General features: G+C 42.9%; 1 protein-coding gene across 1 annotated transcript in view; it reads left to right on the forward strand.

The window, feature by feature from the left end:
* cacna1g (calcium channel, voltage-dependent, T type, alpha 1G subunit) overlaps positions 1-26,752 on the forward strand; it is a 174,597-nt gene that overhangs the window by 81,208 nt on the left and 66,637 nt on the right. The window contains exons 17-19 of the mRNA XM_046354907.1: positions 3,311-3,379; positions 4,854-5,038; positions 25,216-25,342. Of these exons, the coding sequence (XP_046210863.1) occupies positions 3,311-3,379; positions 4,854-5,038; positions 25,216-25,342 (381 nt within the window). The remainder of the gene's footprint in view (positions 1-3,310; positions 3,380-4,853; positions 5,039-25,215; positions 25,343-26,752) is intronic.

Below are 26,752 nucleotides of genomic sequence, written 5' to 3' on the forward strand. Positions count from 1 at the left end.
ACATTTTGACATTTTCTCTGTACATTCTTTTTACTGATAATGCAGAGGATTTTCCAAAGATTTTCCGCATATCCCGCGGTAGTTATTGGGATCAAATTTGTCTACACATTTGTGGATTGGGGTGATCAGTCCTTGGTTCCAAATATTGGGGAAGATGCCAGAGGTGAGGATGAAGTTAAAAAGTTGAAGTATAGCCAATTGGAATTTGTGGTCTGTATATTTTATAATTTCATTTAGGATACGATCAACACCACAGGCCTTTTGGGTTTGTATATTGTCCTATAGTTCATTCAATGTAAATGAAGAATCCAGTAGGTTCTGGTAGTCTTTAATAGTTGATTCAAACATTTGTATTTGATCATGTATATGTTTTTTATTTGTTTATTTGTTATAGAGCCAAAAAGATTGGAGAAGTGGTTTATCCATACATTTCCATTTTGAATAGATAACTCTTCGTGTTTGCAACGATGTGCGCGAGTGAGAGTGCACCCAAAAGTGGTTCGAGACTATGGATTCTTCAATTACATTGAGCTGATTTCTGACATTCTGTGCCTTCTTTTTCCGCGATGTATTTCTGTATTGTTTTAGTGATTCACCATAGTGAAGACATTGGCTCAGGTTTTCTGGGTCTCTATGTTTTGGTTCGATAGGTTTCTCAATTTCTTTCTTAGGTTTTGCATTCTTCATCAAAGCATTTGCCTTTGTTGTTATGTTGTCTGCTTTAAATTTAGGGAAGCTTTGAGGTCAAATATACTTTTTAGGTTTTCTACTGCCAAGTTTACATCTTCACTATTACAGTGAAACATTTTGTCCAGGAAGTTGTCTAGAAGGGGTTTAATTTGTTGTTGCCTGATTAATTTCAAGCCCTTAACCAACAATCTAGTTTTAAGACAATATACCTCAAAAAAAGTATGAGATAAAAATATAAAATAATTAAAGAGCAGCAGTAAAATAACAATAACGGGGTTATATACAGGGGGTACCAGTACAGAGTCAATGTACGGGGGCACCGGTGTTCGAGGTTATTGAGGTAATATGTACATGTAGGTAGAGTTATTAAAGTGACTATGCATAGATAATAACAGAGAGTAGCAGCAGAGTAGAAGGGGGGGGACAATGCAAATAGTCTGGGTAGCCATTTTATTAGGTGTTCAAGAGTCTTATGGCTTGGGGGTAGAAGCTGATTAGAAACCTCTTGGACCTAGGCTTGGCGTTCCCGTACAACTTGCTGTGTGGTAGCAGGGAGAACAGTCTATGACTAGGGAGGCTGGAGTCTTTGACAATATTTAGGGCCTTCCTCTGACTCCGCCTGGTATAGAGGTCCTGGATGGCAGGAAGCTTAGCCCCAGTGATGTACTGTGCCGTACGCACTACTCTCTGTAATGACTTTCGGTCGGAGGCTGAGCAGTTACCATACCAGGCAGGGATGCAACCCATCAGGATGCTCTCGATGGCGCAGCTGTAAAACCTTTTGAGGATCTGAGGACCCATGCTAAATCTTTTCAGGCTCCTGAGGGGAAATAGGTTTTGTCGTGCGCTCTTCACGACTGTCTTGGGATAATGCTGTTGATGTGAGCCATGACCATCCTCTCAAAGCATTTCATGGCTACAGAAGTGAGTGCTATGGGTCATTAGTCATTTAGGCAGGTTACCTTAGTGTTCTTGTGCACAGGAACTATGGTGGTCTGCTGGAAGCATGTTGGCATTAGACTCCAACAGGGAGAGGTTGAAAATGTCAGTGAAGAAACTTGCCAGTTGGTCAGCGCATGCTCGGAGTACACATCCTGGTAATCCATCTGGCCCTGTGGCCTTGTGAATGTTTCTCACATTGGCTGCGGAGAGCATGATCTCACAGTCGTCCGGAACAGTTAATGCTCTCATGCATGTTTCAGTGTTACTTGCCTCGATGCGAGCATAGAAGTTATTTAGCTTGTCTGGTCGACTCGTGTCACTGGGAAGCTCTCAGCTGTGCTTCCCTTTGTAGTCTGTAGTTTGCAAGCCCTGGCACATCCGACGAGCTTCGGAGCCGGTGAAGTACGATTCGATCTTAGTTCTGTATTGAAGCTTTGCCTGTTTGATGGTTCGTCGGAGGGCACTGATAATCTTCCGGGTTAGAGTTCTGCTCCTTGAAAGCGGCAGCTCTACCCTTTAGCTCAGTGTGAATGTTTCCTGTAATCCATTGCTTCTGGTTGGGGTATGTGCGTACCATCATTTTGGGGACGACGTCATCGATGCACTTATTGATGAAGCCAGTGACTGATGTGGTGTACTCCTCAATGCCATCAGATGAATCCTGGAACATGTTCCTATCTGTGCGAGCAAAACACTCCTGTAGTTTTGCATTTGCTTCGTCTGACCACTTTGTTATAGACTGAGTCACTGGTTGTTCCTGCTTAAACTTTTGCTTGTAAGCAGGAATCACCAAGATAGAATTATGGTCAGATTTGCCAAATGGAGGGTGAGGGAGAGCTTTGTACACGTCTCTGTGTGTGGAGTAAAGATGTTGAGTTTTTTCCCTCTGGTTGCACATTTAACATGCTGATAGAAGTTTGGTGAAACTGATTTCTCTCCATTTATGTCCCCGGCCACTAGGAGCGCCGCCTCTGGATGAGCATATTCCTGTTTGATTATGGCGGTATACAGCTCGTTGTGTGCGGTTTTAGTGTCAGCATTGGTCTGTGCTTGGCCAAAGAGGCCTCTGCATTTGGGTGGGGGAGGAACTCTGCTGCCGTTGTTGGGCACAGGGGCTTCACACCTCTCACTTCACACTTCAGTGCTAGGTAATGTGGCAGCCGGGTATTTTCTTTCCTAGCAAGCTTGGTAGCTTTTTAACTTAGCATTCAGTCTCCATAAAGTGAAATTTCTGGAGATTATTGTCATTTTCATTTCATTCTAGGCTTTCGAAGTAGCTTCAGAATGGACTTTACCTACTCAGTTCCAGGATGGATGATATTTTCGGGTCTCTGTTGTGCTTATTTTGCCGGTTGCTGGTTTGTCAGTAATTTTGCTGGATAGTCCTTTAGCAGTACGAATTCTTGGTAATAAAAAGTAATTTTGTCCAAAATCAGGTTGTAGGTTTGGAGTTTTGAGTTGGAGTGAAGGTTATGTTGTGGAAGGTAGTATCCTGTATATGCCATTGTAAAGAAAATCCAAGTTTATACAACCCTAAATCTATATTTTTGTACAAACATGCTGAAAAATGCTAAATCTTCCTCTCTTCTCTTCCTGTCTTCTATCTCTCTCGCTTTCTTTCTCTGTCTTTGTCTCTCTCTCTCTCTGTCTCTCTGTCTCTCTGTCTCTCTCTCTGCAGGAGCGTATCTTCCTCACGCTATCCAACTACATCTTCACAGCGATCTTCGTGGCTGAGATGACAGTCAAGGTAAGATGGCACCATGGAGACAGATCCTACCAGCCGGAAAAACCCACACTCTCCTACCCAGGAAGGAACACTGATCACTATGCCTCGGGGCTGTGGTTAAGGCCTCCACAGACCTGGTGTAATCCACAGAGCCAGGTTAAATCTCTTCCCCCTCTGGCTGATATCAGGACATGTTCGGTAGAAGTTGCCCATAGGCACAAATCTAAGATCAGCCTATTTTATCTGAATCCGAACCTTTACAGTAAGAGTAAAAAAATGCCCAACTGACCATAGATCAGTGTCTCGAGGTATACTGTATCCTACTCCTATGAGTACTTCTTATACGTCGCATGTCCATCAGTAGTTTCTGTGTTCATTCTGCCCCAAAGCTTCTTTGAAGAAATAGAAAAAAGAGAGAAGGGGGAGGGGAACGAAAGTACCATTTCAGTGTTTCATTAACGGTCACCATTTAGAGTGAGACGAGCAAATAGATCCCAGACGAGAAAATAGAGCCTAACAAAGTACCTAAAATACCTGAAATACCTTAGATAGCTAAGATGACAGAAATGCATTAAGGCACGGCCCACCTCCAAATGATTGATCTTCAGCTCTACCGGTTCACTGTCATTAAGACAGACAAAGCCTGGAAGAAAACAGGCTTTCAGTGTGATACCTCGGTAAGCCTCAAACACACACTCCCACGAATGGGAGGGAACGCTGGCACACACACATACACACACACACAAAGAGAGCGAGACACCTGTTACTAATACTAAGGAAAGGATTGTCTAGCCGATATTCAAATGGGTCTGGCTTTGAATGGAGGGTCATGTCTACGTATTGAGGCTTGTGGCAGGGGTAGGGAGCGGTGAGGAGGGGTGAGGGCTAGAGAAAGTTCACAGGTGTCACTCACTAAGACCTCCATTTCTATTCTGGTGCCCAACGCAATGCCAGGGCTCACACACACACGCACGCACACACATTGAGGGCAGACGGACACAAAATGGAAATCATGCCCAGGAATAATGGGGCTCGGGGGAGGTTAATTAACGTCACACACAGGAAGTCAGATGTCTGGGGGAAACTGACAGGGGCATAGGAACCAAAGGCTTTGTAACCTCGACACGTCTTTGTTCATCAGGGGTTTGATCATTCTCTTTGATACTGCCTGGGTATATATAGATTCATGCCTTAACGCTCTGACGAGGCACAGCATATGCAAATGAAGCCATGCCTAGTTGAGATGCAGTTTGTGAAGCTTCTATGGGTTATTGTTGTGTCTCAGTCATTTTTTGGAGATTGAAATACGGAGAGAAGAAAAGTCTTCAACGACAAAAGTTTGTATCTCACTTGGCTTGGCCTAATTTACTTTGCACAACTCGAGAGGTGCCTCTCTGATTGACTGCATATGCGTTACCGTGCGATACCGTCTTTGTTTGTGAATGTAATTTCGTAGAATGTATGTCGTTAACCCAGTGTCTGTGTATATTCTCAGGTGGCTGCACTGGGCTGGTTATTTGGTGATAAGGCCTACCTGAGGAGCAGCTGGAACATTCTAGATGGGATTTTAGTGATGATTTCAGCCATAGATATCCTGGTCTCATTGGTATCGAACAGCAGCCCCAAGATACTGGGCATGCTCAGAGTGCTGCGCTTGCTACGGACGCTCAGGCCACTACGGTAAGTTACACAAACAGCGGACACACACAAATACACACGCACATACACTCACACATATAAACACATACGCACCTTCTCACAATACCACAAAAAGACCTGTTCCCGAAACAGTACAATATATCTACCAGCCAACAGAGCGTGAGACTTTCCCCATATACAGTATACTGTACTAACTTGACATACTGTATCTCTTAGGCCTGCACAATGAATCAAATTCACATTGAAATCGCAATATTGACATGTACATTATCCATATTTCAAGAGCTACATGTCTTATGCAATATTTTGAAATGCATCTCAGTCGTGTGTAATGTCCGTTTTTATAGTTTATTTCATTTTTTTTCTCCTCTTGCGGCTGCTTCCCACTAGAGTTACTGGTTAAATATATAAAATAATAAAATAAGATGACTTTAACATACATTATTTTTTCAATGACAAAGCTGTAAAACAGTATGCTAAATATAACGCATCAATTTAGTGAAAACCATTCGTGTTTAATATGAGCGTTTCTGCCTGAAATGTCCTTTATATTTTTTACCGTTTGATTTATTTTATTATGGTGTCAGTGGTGAAAAAAGTACATTTCTGGAAGAGTTAGAGTTATTTGAAAATATTGCTGATGTGGGTGAGATTTTTTCCCCCGTACATTTTCTCACTAAAAACAAATGGTTATATATAGAACCAAATAAAGGTTATTTGGCTTGTAACTATAGCAGATCCCTTTTTGGGGCTTTATATAACCATTTTTTAAAGTTTCTATAAAGAACCATGCTTTAAATGGAACCCTTTCCTAAGGTTTTATAACAAGGGTATTCAACTCTTACCCTACGAGGTCCGTTACCTGTGTGTTTTCTGCTCTACCTGATATTTAATTGCTACAGTAGAACTAGGTGTCCCAGGTCTATATCAGTCCATGATTAGAAGGGAACAATGAAAAAACGCAGTGGAACTGGCTTTGAGATCCAGAGTTGAGTTTTAGGGTTCTATAAAAAAACATAAAAAGAGGTTCTATATAACAACAAAAAGGGTTCCGCTATGGTTACAACCCTTTTTGGGGCTATATAGATAACCTTTTTTATGGTTCTTTACAGAAAACGGTTCGATATAGAAAACCTTTTTTATGGGGTCTTTATAGAACCTTTATGGAGAATGGTTCTATAATGAATCTCAAAGGTTCCTTGTAGATCCTTTTGAAGAAACATACAGGGTTTTGTATTCTGGGTAGCCATATTATATTGTTCAAATTCCATAGGCGTTATTATTGTTTTAATTAACAAGTTGAATCAGGTGTGCTAGTTCTGGAACAGCTTGGCCATACATACAATACCTTTCAAAAGTTTGGGGTCACTTGTTTTTGAAAGAAAAGCACATTTTTTGTCCATTAAAATAACATCAAATTGATCAGAAATACACTGTAGACATTGTTAATTTTGTAAAAGACTATTGTAGCTGGAAACAGCCATTTTTTTAATGGAATATCTACATACAGCGTACAGAGGCCCATTATCAGCAACCATCACTACTGTGTTCCAATGGCACGTTATGTTAGCTAATCCAAGTTTATCATTTTAAAAGGCTAATTAATCTTTAGAAAACCCTTTTGCAATTATGTTAGCACAGCTGAAAACTGTCGTTCTGATTAAAGCAATAAAACTGGCCTTTAGACGTGGCCAGTTCAAACCCCCAATCTGACAAGGTACAAATCTGTCGTTCTGCCCCTGAACAGGCAGTTAACCCACTGTTCCCAGGCCATCATTGAAAATAAGAATGTGTTCTTAACTGACTTGCCTGGTTAAATAAAGGTTAAAAAAAAAAATCTGGAGCATCAGCATTTGTGGTTTCGATTACAGGCTCAAAAAGACCAGAAACAAATAACTTTCTTCTGATACTCGTCAGGCGAGAAATTGCCACGAAACTAAAGACCTCGTACAAAGCTGTGTACTACTCCCTTCACAGAACAGCGCAAACTGGTTCTAACCAGAATAGAAAGAAGAGTGGGAGGCCCCGGTGCACGACTGAGCGAGATGACAAGTATATTAGAGTGTCTAGTTTGAGAAATAGATGCCTCACAAGTCCTCAACTGGCAGCTTCATTAAATAGTACCCGTATTAAAACACCAGTCTCAATGTCAAAACAGTGAAGAGGCGAATCCAGGATGCTGGCCTGCTAATGTGTTTTTTTTGTATCAATTAGTATACTTGAGTTTAACCATAATATTTGTAGTAATATTTGATCAGCCTTTTCTGGTGGATTAAACTGAATTTGCAACCAACTTTCTATGGCTTGTTTTAAAAATAGCGATATGGAGATGATTTAATTTTAACATAACCGAAAGTGAGAGGTTGTAATCTGAATAAAGGGAAAAGGGCAGTTCTTGAACATGGGGTGAGAAATTCTTACGAATCTGATAGAGATGAAATGAAGAAAATGGCGCCGACAGATAGGGCAGCCGTGCTTCTAGCTCCTAGGCAACTTTGCAGTATTTTTTTAATGTGTCGTGTCTTATATTATTAGCCCAAAATGTTTTTTGTGTTATTACATACATCCGGGAAGACCTATCGGATATCAGAGCGGTGGTAACTTGCCAGTATTACGACCAAGATATCAACTTTCCCAAATCTGATCCTTTGTTCGTACCCCCCAGGGCAATTGAACTGACTCCAGAGGCTGATCCAAAACAACACCGGCGGAGAAGAGGTATTCGGAGTGGACTTTTAGTCCGACTCAGGAGGTGCGCACACCACCCACCGCTTCTGAGTATGTTACTCGTTAATGTTCAATCCATGGATAATAAAGTTGACGAGCTCAGGGCGAGGAATTCCTTCCAGAGAGACTTCAGGGACTGTAACATAGTCTGTTTCACGGAAACATGGCTCTCTTGGGATATACTGTCTGAATCCGTACAGCCATTTTTGTTCTTAGTTCATCGCGAAGACAGGAATATATTTTTTCTCCAGGAAGAAGGGTGTATGTTTGATGATTAACTAATCATGGTGTGATTATGCTAACATACAGGAACTCAAGTCATTTTGTTCACACGACCTAGAATACCTCACAATCATTTGCCGAACTTCACTGGACTTTATGCAATCTGGAATCCAAATATCCTGAGGCGACATTTATTGTAGCTGGGGATTTTAACAAAGCAAATTTGAGGAAAACGTTACCGAAGTTCTATCAACACATTAATTATAGTACTCGCGCTGCTCAAACACTCGACCACTGCAACTCCAACTTCCGGGATGCCTACAAGGCCCTCCCCCGCTCTTCCTTCGGAAAATCTGATCACGACTCCATTTTGCTCCGCCCTTCCTTTCGGCAGAAACTCAAATAGGAAGTACCCGTGCTAAGGACTATTCAACGCTGGTCTGACCCATCGGAATCAATGCTTTTGATCAACCAGACTGGGATATGTTCTGGGTAGCCCGAGAAGAATATACTGATACGGTGACTGAGTTTATCAGGAAGTGTATAGCGGATGAAGTATCCACTGTGACTACAAACAGTCGGAATTCTACATACACCTTAGCTAAATACATTTAAACTCAGTTTTCACAATTCCTGACATGTAATCCTAGTAAATATTTCCTGTTTTAGGTCAGTTAGGATCACCACTTTATTTTAAGAATGTGAAATGTCAGAATAATAGTAGAGAGAATTATTTATTTCAGCTTTTATTTCTTTCATCACATTCCCAGTGGAACAGAAGTTTAATTACACTCAATTACTATTTGGCAGCATTGCCTTTAAATTGTTTAACTTGGGTCAAATGTTTTGGGTAGCCTTCCACAAGCTTCCCACAATAAGCTGGGTGAATTTTGTCCCATTCCTCCTGACAGAGCTGGTGTAACTGAGACAGGTTTGTAAGGCCTTCTTGCTCGCATACGCTTTTTCAGTGCTGTCCACAAATTTTCTATAGGGATGAGGTCATGGCTTTTGGGATGGCCACTCCAATACCTTGACTTTGTTGTCCTTTAGCCATTTTGCCACAACTTTGGAAGTATGCTTGAGGTCATTGTCCATTTGGAAAAACCATTTGTGACCAAGCTTTAACTTCCTGACTGATGTCTTGAGCTGTTGCTTCAATATATACACATAATTTCCCCCCCTCTTGATGCCATCTATTTTGTGAAGTGCACCAGTCCCTCCTGTAGAAAAGCACCCCCACAACATGATGCTGCCACCCCCATGCTTCATGGTTGGGATGGTGTTCTTTGGCTTGCAAGCCTCCTCCTTTTTCCTCCAAACATAACGATGGTCATTATGTCCAAACAGTTCTATTTTTGTTTCATCAGACCAGATGACATTTCTCCAAAAAGTACAATCTTTGTCCTCATGTGCAGTTGCAAACTGTAGTCTGGCTTTTTTATGGCCGTTTTGGAGCAGTGGCTTCTTCCTTGCTGAGCGGCCTTTCAGGTTATGTCGTTATAGGACTCGTTTTACTGTGGATATAGATACTTTTGTACCTGTTTCCTCCAGAATCTTCACAAGGTCCTTTGCTGTTGTTCTGGGATTGATTTGCACTTTTCACACCAAAGTACGTTATCCCTCCTGAGTGGTATCATGGCTGCGTGGTCCCATTGTGTTTATACTTGCATACTATTGTTTGTACAGATGAACGTGGTACCTGCAGGCTTTTGGAAATTTCTCCCAAGGATGACCTAGAGGTCTTTGCTGAATTCTTTTGTTTTCCCCATTCCCCATGATGTCAAGCAAAGAGGCACTGAGTCTGAAGATAGGCCTTGAAATACATCCACAGGTACACCTCCAATTGACTCGAATGATGACAATTAGCCTATCAGAAGGTTCTAAAGCCATGACATAATTTTATGGACATTTCCAAGCTGTTTGAAGGCACAGTCAATTTAGTGTATGTAAACTTCTGACGCACTGGAATTGTCATACAGTGAATTACAGTCATGCACAAAGGAGATATCCTAACCGACATGCCAAAACTATAGTTTGTGAAGGAGAGATTTGTGGAGTGGTTGAAAAACGAGTTTTAATGACTCCAACCTGTGTATGTAAACTTCTGACTTCAACTGCATATATTCTTAATTCCATTCCTTTACTTTAGATTTGTGTGTATTGTGTGTATTGTTGTGAAATTGTTAGATATTCCTTGTTAGATATTGCTGCACTGTTGGAGATTCCGCTACACCCGCAATAACATCTGCTGAACACGTGTATGTGACCAATAAAATTTGATTTGATTTGAGAGAACCTGTTCTGATTTAAGTATAACTTTTGTATGATTGTAGCCTTTAGTGAGAGGTATAATGCTTAATATTTAATCATTTCTTCCCTCCAAATTTCTGCCCTCGAAACTCCAAAAATGATGGCCAGTGAGTCGGAAGCAGGTGCAGGTGAACGTTTGAATTAAACAACAAAACCAAGAACACGACACTAACATAAGGCATTATGCCGAGACACAAGAACACAGGGAGTGTTTAAAAAAAATGTATTTATTTTTATGTTGGGGGTGATTTCGGGTCCGGGTGTTGGACCTGAGCTACCTGGGAAGCCTCAGCCGGTTTGTAGGCTCCCATGCCTCACCGGGTTGGATAGGCTCCCATGCCTAAGCTGGATGAACAGTTACCCGTGCCTCAGCCGAGGCAAGCGGGGAGGTCTGAGCCAGCTCATCAGGCTCTTACTTCTCAGCCGGTTCGTCAAGGTTTCTGCGCCTCAGTATTTGCGACCTGTCCGCTCTGGATCCCTGGGATCGTCCATGTCGTTGGCGTCCTGCGGCTGGAGCCAAACGCGCCGGGGAGGGGGTACTGTCACGTACGCTCTCCCTCCGGCGCTCTAGGTCGTCATGCTCCTGCGCCTCAGCGTGATCAACAGGCTCCCGCTCCTTAGCAGAGGTGACCGGTCCCCTCCGGATCACCGGGATCGTCATCTTGGTCGGCGTCCTGTAGTTGGAGCCGCTCCCTCTCTAGCCTCTAGGTCACCAGGCTGCTCGTTTATGGCGCACACCTGTCACCAGCTTTACACGTATTTGCGCATAATGAACTCACCTGGACTCCATCACCTCCTTCATTACCTTCCCTTTATATGTCACTGCCAATTGTTTCTTCCCCAGTCATCATTGTTTCTGTTTCTGTTTCATGTCGTTGCGCTGTTTGTATGTCTTGTTGTGTTCATTTATTTATTAAATGTATTCACTGACTGAACTTGCTTCCCGACTCTCAGCGTACATCGTTAAAATATTCATTATATAAATAGGCCCGTTTAATTTTGTCTGGCTTACCGTTAAAAACAAAATTGGATATTTTTTGCTCATATCATTTAAGTGTGGCAAGGCCATAAGCAAATACGTAAACTGGGATATGACTAAAGAGTTAATCAGGGTAATTTTTCCACAAATAACCTGGTATTTTCAATTCCATGCTAGTGTAACAGTACAACTTTAGACCGTCCCCTCGCCCATACCTGGGCGCGAACCAGGGACCCTCTGCACACATCAACAACAGTCACCCCTCGAAGCATCGTTACCCATAGCTCCACAAAAGCCACGGCCCTTGCAGAGCAAGGGGAACTACTACTAAGCTAGATCACATCTGTTACACTAGCAAGATCTTATCTATTTTTGCTGACTTTCTATTGAAATGTATTGCAGTGAGATCATTACTTTCATTCGGCATATGAATACGGAGTATGTCCACCTCACCGTCAGACCATTTTATTTGTAAATTACTTCGTTAATGTAAAAGTTGTTTTTTTGTGATCCTGTTGGTGTGTGTGTGTGTGTGTGTGTGTGTGTGTGTGTGTGTGTGTGTGTGTGTGTGTGTGTGTGTGTGTGTGTGTGTGTGTGTGTGTGTGTGTGTGTGTGTGTGTGTGTGTGTGTGTGTGTGTGTGTGTGTGTTTTTTTCCCTTACCTCATGGCTCTCCTCTCGTGAAGCTCTAGAGGCTTTGCCTGCACTAAAATATTTATCAACATCTCAGGAAGAGCACAAAAATCAAATATTCATTTTTCCTGCCCAATTTACCCACAAAACTCTGAGGATACCCACTTCAATCTCCTACCTGACCCCTCTCAATTATGACCCCTGACCGCTTGGAAATGGAATCTACTATCCCTGCCTCCAAACTAAAAGTACTTTTATCTTCGAGTTCATATTTGTGTGTGTGATCTCAGCAGCTTGAACCCATCAGATTAACAGTCATTTTCTATAATATAGTTTGTTTAGTTGATGTGGGTTTTTGTACAAATATTAGGAAAGTATTCAGACCCCTTCATTTTTTCATATTTTCTTACGTTATAGCCTTATTCTAAAATTGATTAAGTAAAAAATGCTTCTCATCTACACACAATCGCGTCACAGATCCCTCTGGAACAGTGTCATTGCGCACACCTGGTCCCCATTCCCACTGATTGTATTTATATAAATGTGCCCTTTATTTCACCATTGGGCTGTCGATTATTGTTACTATGTCCGTTGGTCGTGTGATTACCTGTGCTGTGTGTTTTGGCTTTCGTGCCATTGTGGATTGCGCAATTGATTACCGGTCTCGTCCCATGTGATAAACATTGTGCGCTTGTGTTATTTAATCGAGGTACTCCCCGCTCTTTCCTTTGGGTTTTTACCCTGTGTGTTGTATACGTGTTTATTTGGTCTTCATCCCTGTGCCTTTACATGGCACGCGCATTCCTGCGCATGTCTCCCTACCATTTATGCCATTTGATTTACTTGTTCAGCAGTCTTATAGCTTGTTTTTGGGCCTTCCTCTGACACTGCCTAGTATATAGGTCCTGGATGGTAGAAAGCTTGGCCCCAGTGATATACTGGGCCGTACGCACTACCCTCTGTAGCGCCTTATGGTCAGATGTCGAGTAGTTGCCATACCAGGGGGTGATGCAACCGGTCAGCATGCTCTCAATGGTGCAGCTGTAGAGCTTTTTGAGGATCTGGGGACCCATGTCAAATATTTTCAGTCTCCTGTTGTTGTGTTCTCTTCACAACTGTCTTGGTGTGTTTAGACCATGACACCAAGAAACTTGAAACTCTCAACCCGCTCCAATACAGCCCGGTGGCTGTATTCGGTCCTCTTGTCCTGTAGTCCACGATCAGCTCTTTTGTCTTGCTCACGTTGAGGGAGAGGTTGTTGTCCTGGCACCACACCTCCAGGTCTCTGACCTCCTCCCTTTAGCCTGTCTCATCGTTTTCGGTGATCAGCCCTACCACTGTTGTGTCGTCACAAACTTAATGATGGTGTTGGAGTCGTGCTTGGCCACGCAGTCGTGGGTGAACAGGGAGTACAGGAGGGAACTATGCACGCACCCCGGAGAGGCCCTAGTGTTGAGGATCACCATGGCAGATGAGTTTTTGCTCACCCTTACCATCTGGGGGGCGGCCTCTCAGGAAGTCCAGGATCCAGGTGCAGAGAGAGGTGTTTAGTCCCAGGGTCCTCAGTTTAGTGATGAGCACTATGGTTCCCACAAACTACACATAAAGGAATATGTAGTTCTTGTATTTATTCAAGTTTTCTGTCAGTTTCAACACTTTAGTAAGATCCTGACTTGGAGCTGGCGGGAATAGGGCGCGAGAGAGAAATAGGATAGGAAGTTAGCGACATTCGAGGTAGAGCGAGAGAAGGAGAGATGGATAAGGAAACGGAGGGAAACGTTAAGCTGGTGTTCTCTCTTCTCCGCTGACGCTACAGCTGATCGCTCCGATCAGGAATAATACAATAATAATATCTCTTTTGAGAGTACATTCAGAAAAAAAGGTGCTATCTAGAACCTTAAAAGGGTTATTTTTGTCCCCATAGGATAACCCTTTGAAGAGCCCTTTTTGGTTCCATGTAAAACCCTTTCCACAGAGTGTTCTACATGGAACCCAAAAGGGTTCTACCTGGAACCCAAAAGGTCTCTCCTATGGGAACAGTCAAAGAACCCTTTTGGAACCCTTTTTCTCAGAGTGTATTAATTAGCTTTCCAGCCCCAACGCTCGGACGAGAAGAGAGGAAAAGAGGGGAGGGGAGGACAGTTGAGGAGAGGTGGAGTGCATTAAAAAAGGCCATTATATTAGTATGCTGGTCTGGGTTTCTGTGATATATGGTATCTAAAGCTATAGATGTACTAAAGGCTGTCTCAGAGAAAGTTCAGTTCATTTGACAGAGAATTAAAGTTATGCTTCAAGGAGAGCTCTGAAAATGAGGGCTTAATGTGTTCTGAACTGAGCTTGTGTGGCAAGCATCTCTTTTTGGACACTGTGTTAACAAACCTCCAGACGAGCTTCAATGCCATACAACTCTCCTTCCGTGGCCTCCAACTGCTCTTAAATGCAGGGAAAACTAAATGCATGCCATTCAACCGATCCCTGCCCGCACCTGCTCGCGCGTTCAGCATCACTACTCAGGACGGCTCTGACTTAGAATACAAGAACAACTACAAATACCCCGGTGTCTGGTTAGACTGTAAACTCTCCTTGCAGACTCACATTAAGTATCTCCAATCCAAAATTACATCTTCCTATATCACAACAAAGCATCCTTCACTCATGCTGCCAAACATACCCTCATAAAACTGACCATCCTACCGATCCTCGACTTCGGTGATGTCACCTATAAAATTGCCTCCAACACTCGACTCAACAAACTGGATGCAGTCTATCACAGTGCTATTCGTTTGGTCACCAAAGCCCCATACACTACCCACCACTGTGACCTGTACGCTCTAGTTGGTTGGCCCTCGCTTCATACTCATCGCCAAACCCACTGGCTTCATGTTATCTAAAAGTCTCTGCTAGGTAAAGCCCTGCCTTATCTCAGCTCACTGGTCACCATAGCAGCACGCACTCCAGCAGGTATATCTCAAATCAAATCAAATGTATTTATATAGCCCTTCGTACATCAGCTGATATCTCAAAGTGCTGTACAGAAACCCAGCCTAAAACCCCAAACAGCCAGCAATGCAGGTGTAGAAGCACGGTGGCTAGGAAAAACTCCCTAGAAAGGCCAAAACCTAGGAAGAAACCTAGAGAAGAACCAGGCTATGTGGGGTGGCCAGTCCTCTTCTGGCTGTGCCGGGTGGAGATTATAACAGAACATGGCCAAGATGTTCAAATTTTCATAAATGACCAGCATGGTCAAATAATAATAATCACAGGCAGAACAGTTGAAACTGGAGCAGCAGCACGGCCAGGTGGACTGGGGACAGCAAGGAGTCATCATGCCAGGTAGTCCTGAGGCATGGTCCTAGGGCTCAGGTCCTCCGAGAGAGAGAGAGAAAGAAAGAGAGAAAGAGAGAATTAGAGAGAGCACACTTAAATCCACACAGGACACCGGATAGGACAGGAGAAGTACTCCAGATATAACAAACTGACCCTAGCCCCCCGACACATAAACTACTGCAGCATAAATACTGGAGGCTGAGACAGGAGGGGTCAGGAGACACTGTGGCCCCAACCGATGACACCCCCAGGGCCAAACAGGAAGGATATAACCCCACCCACTTTGCCAAAGCACAGCCCCCACACCACTAGAGGGATATCTTCAACCACCAATTTTCCATCCTGAGGCAAGGCCGAGTATAGCCCACAAAGATCTCCGCCACGGCACAACCCAAGGGGGGGCGCCAACCCATCTCACTGGTCACCCCCAAAGCGAATTCCTCTTTTGGTCGTCTTTCCTTCCAGTTCTCTGCTGCCAATGACTGGAACGAACTTCAAAAATCTCTGAAGATGGAGACTCATATCTCCATCACTTGCTTTAAGCACCAGCTGTTAGAGCTGCTTACAGATCACTGCACCTGTACATAGCCCATCTGTAAACAGCCCATCTATCTACCTAACCTCTTCCCCACAGAGGAACATACAGTATTTATTTTTGTATCTTGCCCCTTTGCACCCCAGTATCTCTACTTACATATTCATCTTCTGCACATCTATCCAGTGTTTAAATTACCATGTTGTAATTACTTCGCCACCATTGGCAATTTATTGCCTTAACACCATTATCCTAGCTCATTTACACTCACTGTACATAGACTTTTTGTTTTCTTTTGTTCTACTGTATTATTGACTATGTTTTGTTTATTCCATGTGTAACTCTGTGTTGTTGTATGTGTCGAATTGCTATGCTTTATCTTGGCCAGGTCGCAGTTGCAAATGAGAACTTGTTCTCAACTCGCTTACCTGGTTAAATAAAGGCGAAATTAAAAAATAATAATAATAAAAATCTCATAGGACTAAATTAAAATAATGGAGAAAATCAACGCTTGACAAAACTACAGCATTAATAGCTAAAAAGTATGCAGATCAATTTCTTTTCACATTCAAACTATCACACAAACAAAAGGCAGAAGAGCAACACACTAGAGCATTGGAATTGTACTTGTGATTTTCAGTTTGTCGGTTCAGAATCTTTAGTTTGGTTTCAGGGGAGGAGTGGAGAGGACTGTGTGAATTAAACATGAGTCTGTGTTTTCCCTTCAAGCATTGGAGTGTGTAAGATTCACACACACACACACACACACACACACACACACACACACACACACACACACACACACACACACACACACACACACACACACACACACACACACACACACACACACACACACACACACACACACACACACACACACACACACACACACACACACGCGATTAGAAGAAGGCATTATATACATCCCTGACTGAGGTGACATTACGGCCAGTGAGAAAGAGTCCCTGTTCCTCTCTACTCATATTTTTCTTCTCTTCAGCTCATTCATTCGTCCATCCTCAGTGACTGTTCTGTTCTAACACTCTGCATACTGGATATGCTGAAGTAGGTAAGAAGGAAAAGACAAGGAGAGAAGAAAAAAACGATCCTACACTCCAACTACTCACATTGTCCCAGATACCAGTGCATGCGTGTGTATTTACGTCTCTGTCTGCAGGTGTGTGTGTTGCTTTTCCTCATTACGGATATTAATGCCATTATACAGAAGCAGAGAGGAGTCTCCAGGAGAGTGTGTGTGTGTGTGTGTGTATTTTTATGTTTAACATGGCACATACACACTACTGTGTTCATCCATCAACACTGTGACCTCAATTCAGGCTCACCCGTGTTTTGTCTCACCTGTCTCTCACATCTGGGGGGTTGTATCCTCGTACCCCCCGCCCCGTGACTGGGCGCTTCATTACCTCCCCTGTTAAAACAGCCTCCAAACATATACATTTTACATCCCAGTCGCTTAGCTAATGCTTTCATCCAGAAGAGTGTCTCACAATAATTGTATTCCTACTAAGAGGGTGGAAATGACACATACACAGTAAGAAAAAACGTTATTTTATAGATGAGTGCTGGTAAATTCACAGTGAATATAATACAAGAGTAAAATTGAAAGGTGTGTATCAAATGTGGAGAAAAGGGGGGGGGGGCAGAAATAGAAGAGGAGGAGAGAGAGAGGAGAAGTAATGCAGGGGTAGGGTAGGGTCCATCTCTCCCTCCATCTCTAAAGTACCTCCCTCCATCCATCTCTCCTTCTGTCCATGTCTCCTTCCCCCTTCATCCTCCATCCCTTGCTCAGAGTCGTTTAATCAGAGTCATTCTCTGCTCGGGAACGAGCGCCTCGCTTATTGCTTTACTTGTTGTCGTTCCTCCGAGCGAGGGAAGGACAGAGGGAGGGAAACCATGAATGAATAGACATTTTCCATGTATGAATAGACAGTATTGAAAGAGTCCCTGCTATAATCATCAGTGTGTATTGACTTGTCATAAAAGACTTGGCAAGACAAGCACCTTGACTACGCCCTAACAATGTTTTTGTTCCAAAGATGCATCATCTTGAATGTCATGAGGAGAAATCACTGTTTTTATATGCATGAGGTAAGAAACACTCGTGATTTGCTGTGCTAGATACATAAGCAAGGACATGGGAACGGTAGGAGAGACGAGAACCTACTTAACTGTACAAACAAAGATGGCAAGTTTCTATCCTCTGTGGACTCTCCGAATGTCTTGCTGCTTCTCCCTCGTCTTCTCATGTTTCCTCCCTCCATCTCTCTCTCTGGTATACACTGAGTGTCTGGTCGGGGCACGGGGAGGGAGAGAGAAGCTTTTACAAAAAGTGGTCAAATATATAAAAGGTAGATTTTACACATGGATTTATTTGGCAAGGACATATACAGTATTCTACCCTCCACAACACAACCCCCACTCCAAATCAAAACTCTAAACCCGTCATTACTGCTAGCAAAGATTATTATTTCCAAGCTATACAGCAAATGCTCTGGCAAACAAACAACAGAAACCTGAAAACACCATCCAACCTTGCTAGGACAGAACATATCTGACTGCAACTTCAATTAAAACTGAGGAGTGAAATGAGAGGAGTCAAAGCCCTTGAGCCCAGCAATGGCAGGATAGTTTCACAGCCTACCTCACCCAAATGCCGAGGTCTTTGAAGCCCCCTCCGGCAGTTCAGAGGACATTACAATACAGGAAAATTAAGAGACACCTTTTGCTGACTATTATAAAATTTGGAACATAAGCAACTTAAACTTCCACACAGACCATCTCCTGGCAGACATAGTGCAGTGTTGGGGGGGGGTGTTAGTGAAGGGTGGAAACTCAGGATACGAGACAACAAGGACTATGAGTCAGCCAATGTCAACCTTTACAAGTCTGGTACATTAATGGTACAGGGCAAGCCCAAACAGTTTCAGCTAGACTTTCACATAATCAAAGAGATAGCTCAGCAGGACATGCTCTCTCTTGAGAAAGATACCCCCTCTTCGAGTGTGTCAGACCAGACCTCTTCATTATACAACCCCACAGATGAGCAACCCCAATTGGAAAGTCAGCCTCCCAGCACAGAGTACTACTCCCTTATTGAAATGAAGGATACATTCACCCAGCTGGAGGTATGGCACGTGGAGCTGGAATAGCAGGTGAACACACTCCAGTCAGCACAAAAAAATAGTCCAGCTCAACAACACCCCCTCAACCAGGCCCGGAGAGCTGGAGGTGGAGAGAGACATATCTGCACTATGGACTGTGGTGAGACAACATCAACAGGAGAAAGAGCAGGAGAAAAAGAACAAACAGCAAACATATATACATGATCAAATACAAATCCTAGAATCAACTATTAAATACTGCCATAATCCACTGGATTCTCCAATTACATTGAATGAACAACAGGACAAAATGCAAACCCGCCAACCCAAAAAGGCCTGTGGTGTTAATGGTATCCTCAATAAAATCATAAAATATACAGACCACAAATTCCAATTGCCAATATTTAAACTCTTTAAAAGTATCCTTAGGTCTGGACTCTTCCCCAATATTTGGAACCAAGGACTGATCACCCAATCCACAAAAGTGGAGACAAATTTGACCCCAATAACTAACGTGAGATACAGTTGAAGTTGGAAGTTTACATACACCTTAGCTAAATACATTTAAACTCAGTTTTTCACAATTCCTGACATTTAATCCCTGTAAAAATTCCCAGTTGGTCAGAAGTTTACATACACTCAATTAGTATTTGGTAGCATTGCTTTTAAATCGTTTAACTTGAGTCAAACGTTTCGGGTAGCCTTCCACAAGCTTCCCACACTAAGTTGGGTGAATTTTGACCCAATCCTCCTGACAGAGCTGGTGTAACTGAGTCAGGTTTGTAGACCTCCTTGCTCGCACACGCTTTTTCAGTTCTGCCCACATATCTTCTATAGGATTGAGGTCAGGGCTTTGTGATGGCCACTCCAATACCTTGACTTTGTTGTCCTTAAGCCATTTTGCCACAACTTTGGAAGATTGCTTAGGGTTATTGTCCATTTGGAAGAGCCATTTGCGACCAAGCTTTAACTTCCTTACTGATGTCTTGAGATGTTGCTTCAATATATCCACATCATTTTCCTGCCTCATGATGCCATCTATTTTGTGAAGTGCACCAGTCCCTTCTGCAGCAAGCACCCCCACAACATGATGCTGCCACCCCTGTGTTTCACAGTTGGGATGGTGTTCTTCAGCTTGCAAGCCTCCCCCTTTTTCCTCCAAACATAACGATGGTCATTATGACCAAACAGTTAAAAAAAATTCATCAGACCAGAGGACATTTCTCCAAAAAGTATGATCTTTGTCCCCATGTGCAGTTGCAAACCGTAATCTGTATTTTCTCATGACAGTATGGGGAGTGGTGGCTTCTTCCTTACTGAGCGGCCTTTCAGGTTATGTCGATATAGGACTTGTTTTACTGTGGATATAGATACTTTTGTACCTGTTTCCTCCAGCGTCTTCACATGGTCCTTTGCTGTTGTTCTGGGATTGATTTTTGCACTTTTCGCACCAAAGTACGTTCATCACTAGGAGACAGACCTCGTCTCCTTCCTGAGCGGTATGATGGCTGCATGGTCACATGGTGTTTGTTCTTGCGTACTATTGTTTGTACAGATGAACGTGGTCCTTCAGTCATTTGGAAATTGCTGCCAAGGATGAACTAGACTGATTTCCTTTGATTTTTCCATGATGTCAAGCAAAGAGGCACTGAGTTTGAAGGTAGGCCTTGAAATACATCCACAAGTACACCTCAAATTGACTCGAATGATGTCAATTAGCCTATCGGAAGCTTCTAAAGCTATGATGTAATTTTCTGGAAATTTCCTAAGCTGTTTGAAGGCACAGTCAACTTTTTGTATTGTCTAGGGGGGTTTTGTATGTCTAGGGTTTTTGTTGGTCTAGGGGTTGTATGTCAATGTTGGCCTGATATGCTTCCCAATCAGAGACAGCTGTTTATCGTTGTCTCTGATTGGGGATCATATTTAGGCAGGCCTTTCCCCACTTTCTGGTGTGGGATCTTGACTATGTGTAGTTGCCTGTCAGCACTATTTTGTATAGCGTCACGTTTCGGTTGTTCTTTATTGTTTTGTTTAGTGAGTTTCAGTTTATTAAAATATGTGGAACTCTACGCACTTGGTCTTATTCATACGACGAACGTGACAGTCCTAACCGACTTGCCAAAACTATAGTTTATTAACAAGAAGTTTGTGGAGTGGTTGAAAAACACGTTTTAATGACTCCAACCTAAGTGTATTTAAACTTCTGATTTCAACTGTATGTGTGAACAGCAACCTTGGGAAAATCATCTGCATTATCATTAACAGAAGACTTGTGCATTTCATCAGTGAAAACAATGTACTGATTCAAAGTCAAATTGGCTTTTTACCAAATTACCGTACGGCAGACCACATTTTCACCCTGCACACCCTAATAGACAAACAAACAAACTAAAACAAAGGCAACGACTTCCCATGCTTTGTTGATTTCAAAAAAGCTTTTGACTCAATTTGCCATAAGGGTCTGCTTTACAAATTGAGTGAAAGTGGTGTTGGGGGGAAAACATACAACATCATAAAATCCAGAGACAGGGATGCAGCTTAAGTCCCACCCTCTCTGACATATAAACTCAGCAAAAAAAAATAAACGTCCCTTTTTCAGGACCCTGTCTTTCAAAGATAATACGTAAAAATCCCAAACTTCACAGATCTTCATTGTAAAGGGTTTAAACACTGTTTCCCATGCATGTTCAATGAACCATAAAAAATGAATAAACATGCACCTGTGGAACGGTCGTTAAGACACTAACAGCTTACAGACGGTAGGCAATTAAGGTCACAGTTATGAAAACTCTGAAAAACAGCAAAGAAAGATGCCCAGGGTCCCTGCTCATCTGCGTGAACATGCCTTAGGCATGCTGCAAGGAGGCATGAGGACTGCAGATGTGGCCAGGGCAATAAATTGCAATGTCTGTACTGTGAGACGCTTAAGACAGCGCTACAGGGAGACCGGACGGACAGCTGATTTTCCTCGCAGTGGCAGACAACGTGTAACATCACCTGCACAGGATCGGTACATCCGAACATCACACATGCGGGACAGGTACAGGATGGCAACAACAACTGCCTGAGTTACACCAGGAATGCACAATCCCTCCATCAGTGCTCAGACTGTCCACAATAGGCTGAGAGAGGCTGGACTGAGGGCTTGTAGGTCTGTTGTAAGGCAGGTCCTCACCAGACATCACCGGCAACAACGTTGCCTATGGGCACAAACCCACCGTCGCTGGACCAGACAGGACTGGCAAAACTGCTATTCATTGACAAGTCACGGTTTTGTCTCACCAGGGGTGATGGTCGGATTTGCGGTTATCGTCGAAGGAATGAGCGTTACCCGGAGGCCTGTACTCTGGAGCGGGATCGATTTGGAGGTGGAGGATCCGTCATGGTCTGGGTCGTGTGTCACATCATCATTGTACTGAGCTTGTTGTCATTGCAGGCAATCTCAACGCTGTGCATTACAAGGAAGACACCCTCCTCCCTCATGTGGTACCCTTCCTGCAGGCTCATCCTGACATGACCCTCCAGCATGACAATGCCACCAACCATACTGCTCATTCTGTGTGTGATTTCCTGCAAGACAGGAATGTCAGTGTTCTGCATTGGCCAGCGAAGAGCACAGATCTTAATCCTATTGAGCAAGTCTGGGACCTGTTGGATCGGAGGGTGAGGGCTAGGGCCGTTACCCCCAGAAATGTCTGGGAACTTGTAGGTGCCTTGGTGTAAGAGTGGGGTAACATCTCACAGCAAGAACTGGCAAATCTGGTGCAGTCCATGAGGAGGAGATGCACTGCAGTACTTAATGCAGCTGGTGGCCACACCAGATACTGACTGTTAATTTTGATTTTGACCCCCCTTTGTTCAGGGACAAGTTATTCAGTTTCTGTTAGTCACATGTCTGTGGAACTTGTTCAGTTTATGTCTCAGTTGTTGAATCCTGTTATCTTCATACAAATATTTACACATGTTAAGTTTGCTGAAAATTAACGCAGTTGACAGTGAGAGGACGTTTTTTCTATATCAACGAATTGGTGAGACCACTAGAACAGTCTGTAGCACCCGGCCTCACCCTACTAAAATCTGAAGTCAATTTTCTACTGTTTGCTGATGATCTGGTGCTTCTGGTCCCTAACCAAGGATCTTCTGTACAGATTCTGTCAGACCTGGGCCCTGACAGTAAATTTCCATTAGTGTTCCAAAAAAGGTCCAGTTGTGAGGACCACAAATAAAAATTCTATCTAGACACTGTTGCCCTAGAGCACTCAAAAAAACTATACATACCTCGGCCTAAACATCAGCGCCACAGATAACTTCCACCGAGCTTTGAACGATCTGAGAGACAAAGCAAGAAGGGCCTCCTTAAGCATCAAAAGGAACATAAAATGTGACATACCAATTAGGATCAGGCAAAAAATACTTGAATCAGTTATAGAACCCATTGTCCTTTATGGTTGTGAGGTCTGGGGTCCGCTCACCAACCACGAATTTACAAAATGGGACAAGCACAAATTTAGACTGCATGCTGAATTCTGCAAATATATCCTCAGTTTACAACATAAACCACCAAATAATGCTTGCAGAGCAGAATTCGGCCGATACGCTCTCATTATCAAAATCCAGAAAAGAGCCGTTAAATTCTACAATCACCGAAAAGGAAGCGATTCCCAAACCTTCCAAAACATAGCGATCACCTACAGATAGATGAACCTGGAGAAGAGTCCCCTAAGCAAGCAGGTCCTTTGACTCTGTTCACAAACACAAACAGACCTCACAGAGCCCCAGGACACAATTATACCCAACCAAATCATGAGAAAACAAAAAGAGAATTACTTGACAAATTGGAAAGAATTAACAAAAATAAATCTGCAAACTAGAATGCTATTTAGCCCTAAACAGAAAGTACACAGTGGCAGAATTCCTGACCACTGTGACTGACCCAAACTTAAGGAAAACGTTGACTATGTACAGACTCAGTGAGCATAGCCTTGCTAACTGAGAAAGGCCACCGTAGGCAGACCTGGCTCTCAAGAGAAGACAGGCTATGTGCTCACTGCCCACAAAATGAGGTGGAAACAGAGCTGCACTTCCTAACCTCCTGCCCAATGTATGACCATATTAGAGACTCATATTTCCCTCAGATTACACAGATCTACAAAGAATTTGAAAACAAACCCAATTTTGATAAACTCTCATATCTACTGGGTAAAATACCACAGAGTGTCATCACAGCAGCAAGTTTTGTGACTTGTTGACACAAGAAAAGGGCAACACCACTGTAAATACAACCCATATTTATGTTGATTTATTTTCCCTTTTGTACTTTAACTATGTGCACGTCGTTACAACAATTTGAAATGTCTTTATTATTTTTGAACTTCGGTGAGTGCAATGTTTACTGTACATTTTTGACTGTTTATTTCACTTTTTTGCATTATCTACTTAACTTGCTTTGGCAATGTTAACATATGTTTCCCATGCCAATAAAGCCCTTAAATTGAATTAAATTGAATTGAGAGAGAGAGCAGATGATAGAATTACATTTATGGTCATCCCAAATGTGTTACACTTGTGGTGTGGTGTGGGGGAGTGGGTAGGTCCGTGAATGTGTTTGTGTACGTTTGACCGAGTGTGTTTCTCCATATCTGTGTACTGATCACTGTTATTGATCTGGTCTTAGTCTCAGTGTTATCTCCACATCCTCCGTATATCTTCTCTCAGTTTTTCTCTTAATGAACTATTGATTTCCTTTCACCCTCCCTTCTCGCCGAACATGAGACCACTGGACTGAAGACAAAGCTGAGCTTAGCATGCAGACTGTCACTGATTCCCTGTGACAGAAAAAAAGGGCAGAGGGCTAGGAGACGAAGGGTGAAGTAGGGAAAGGGGAAGAAGAAGGAAGGGGAAGGGGAAGGGAAAGGGAAGAGGGCTAGGAGACGAAGGGTGAAGTAGGGAAAGGGGAAGAAGAAGGAAGGGGAAGGGGAAGGGAAAGGGAAGAGGGCTAGGAGATGAAGGGTGAAGTAGGGAAAGGGGAAGAAGAAGGAAGGGGAAGTGAAAGGGAAGAGGGCTAGGAGGCGAAGGGTGAAGAAAGGAAAGGGCAAGAAGAAGGAAGGGGAAGGGAAAGGGAAGAGGGCTTGGAGATGAAGGGTGAAGAAGGCAAAGGGGAAGAAGAAGGAAGTGGAAGGGGAAGGGAAAGGGAAGAGGGGGAGGGAGAGCCACAGGTGTCTCCATTTGGCCTGGCTGCTCTGTAACAGACCTAAAAAACTCATTCTCTTTCTCTCTCTCCTGCACTCTTCATCAGTCTTCTAAGTTTAACATTGTGCCTCTGTGTCTCTCTGTGTTCTCCAGTGTTATCAGCAGGGCGCCAGGTCTGAAGCTGGTAGTGGAGACTCTGATGTCATCTCTGAAGCCTATAGGGAACATCGTGGTCATCTGCTGCGCTTTCTTCATAATCTTTGGTATCCTGGGAGTACAGGTGAGAATAGACAATTTATGCAACCCATACAAAAAGCCCCAGCATATTATTATTCATTTGTAAATATGTAAAAAATAATTCCACTTTGACATTATGGGGTATTGTGTGTAAATCAGTGACACAACATCTCAATTGAATTCCATTTTAAATTCAGGCTGTAACACAACAAAATGTGGAAAAAGTCAAGTGGTGTCAATCCTTTCGGGAGGCACGTGTTCCCAAAACAATTGGATTCAACCAATGTCAGGGAACATTTTCCTTTCAAGTAGTTTTCACGTCTTAATAACTTTGGTATGAGAACTCGTCTCTACTCCTTATATACACCAAGCTCTTCTCTCCACCTCAGAGTTTATTATTGTAATAATGTTTTACGTTTATTTAACCAGTAAAATACCATTGGGGTTAGAAACCTATTTTATTTTAGGAGGACCTGACAAGAGGTCAGCAGGAGGGGGTCAGCATATACACATAACACAAGAGCACAGTACAATACATTTTAAAAAACAATTACAATGGTCAATACCATTTTCTTCTATCAGAGATTTAAACTCAGACAGTAACACCCTCTCCACCAGAAAAGCATTGTAGGACGATTGTTTCCCCATTTCCGTCTTTGCCCTAGGAACTGTGAATGAGAGCACTGACTGAGAGTGGAGGCTGTAGGATTGCGATGTTGTTGTTTGCGAGGAGCAAAGATATTAATGGAGTAGCCCCAAGCACTGCCTCATACAAAACTATTGCTTCAGTCTTCTAGTAGGAAGGGAGGGCCACATCACCGTGTCATATACTGTAGTTTACGGTGGCCTTGCATTAGTTATGAACCTAAGCACTCCGTGATAGACCACTTCCAGTAGCTTAAGGGTAATGGCGGAGACTCGCATGTAAATTACACGGATAAAAATGTCTCTTAGACAAAATCATTCCTAACTGACATAGAAAAAAATATATTAAAATACAAACTCAATTTCAGTTTATTTTCCACTTTTTCAATGTGCTGTTTGAGTGGTTCTCCAGCCTGGTCCTGGGGACACAAAGAGATGCACTTATTAGTTTTTGCCTTATCTCTACACACCTGATTCAAATCAACAAAGCTTGATGATGAGTTGATCATTTGAATCAGCTGTGTAGTGCTAGGCCAAAAACTAAAATGTGCTCCCCTTTGCGTCCCCAAGGACCAGGATTGAGAACCACTGACTAACCCAGGGGTGTCAAATTCATTCTTCCACGGGGGCTGCATTCAGTCTTTAACGAGGTCCTGAAAAATGGTTATATTTCCTCACTGTCCAAATTTGCTAAAAATATTCCTCTAGCCATCTTTTTAGGAATGTTATATGCTCCCTGACTGTCTAGCTTTCATTTAGATTTTTATTAGCGAGCTGGACAAAGTCAAGATTTGGTTTTAGTCATTTT

This window comes from Oncorhynchus gorbuscha, linkage group LG07 (assembly GCF_021184085.1).
Source record: "Oncorhynchus gorbuscha isolate QuinsamMale2020 ecotype Even-year linkage group LG07, OgorEven_v1.0, whole genome shotgun sequence".
NCBI lineage: Eukaryota > Metazoa > Chordata > Actinopteri > Salmoniformes > Salmonidae > Oncorhynchus > Oncorhynchus gorbuscha.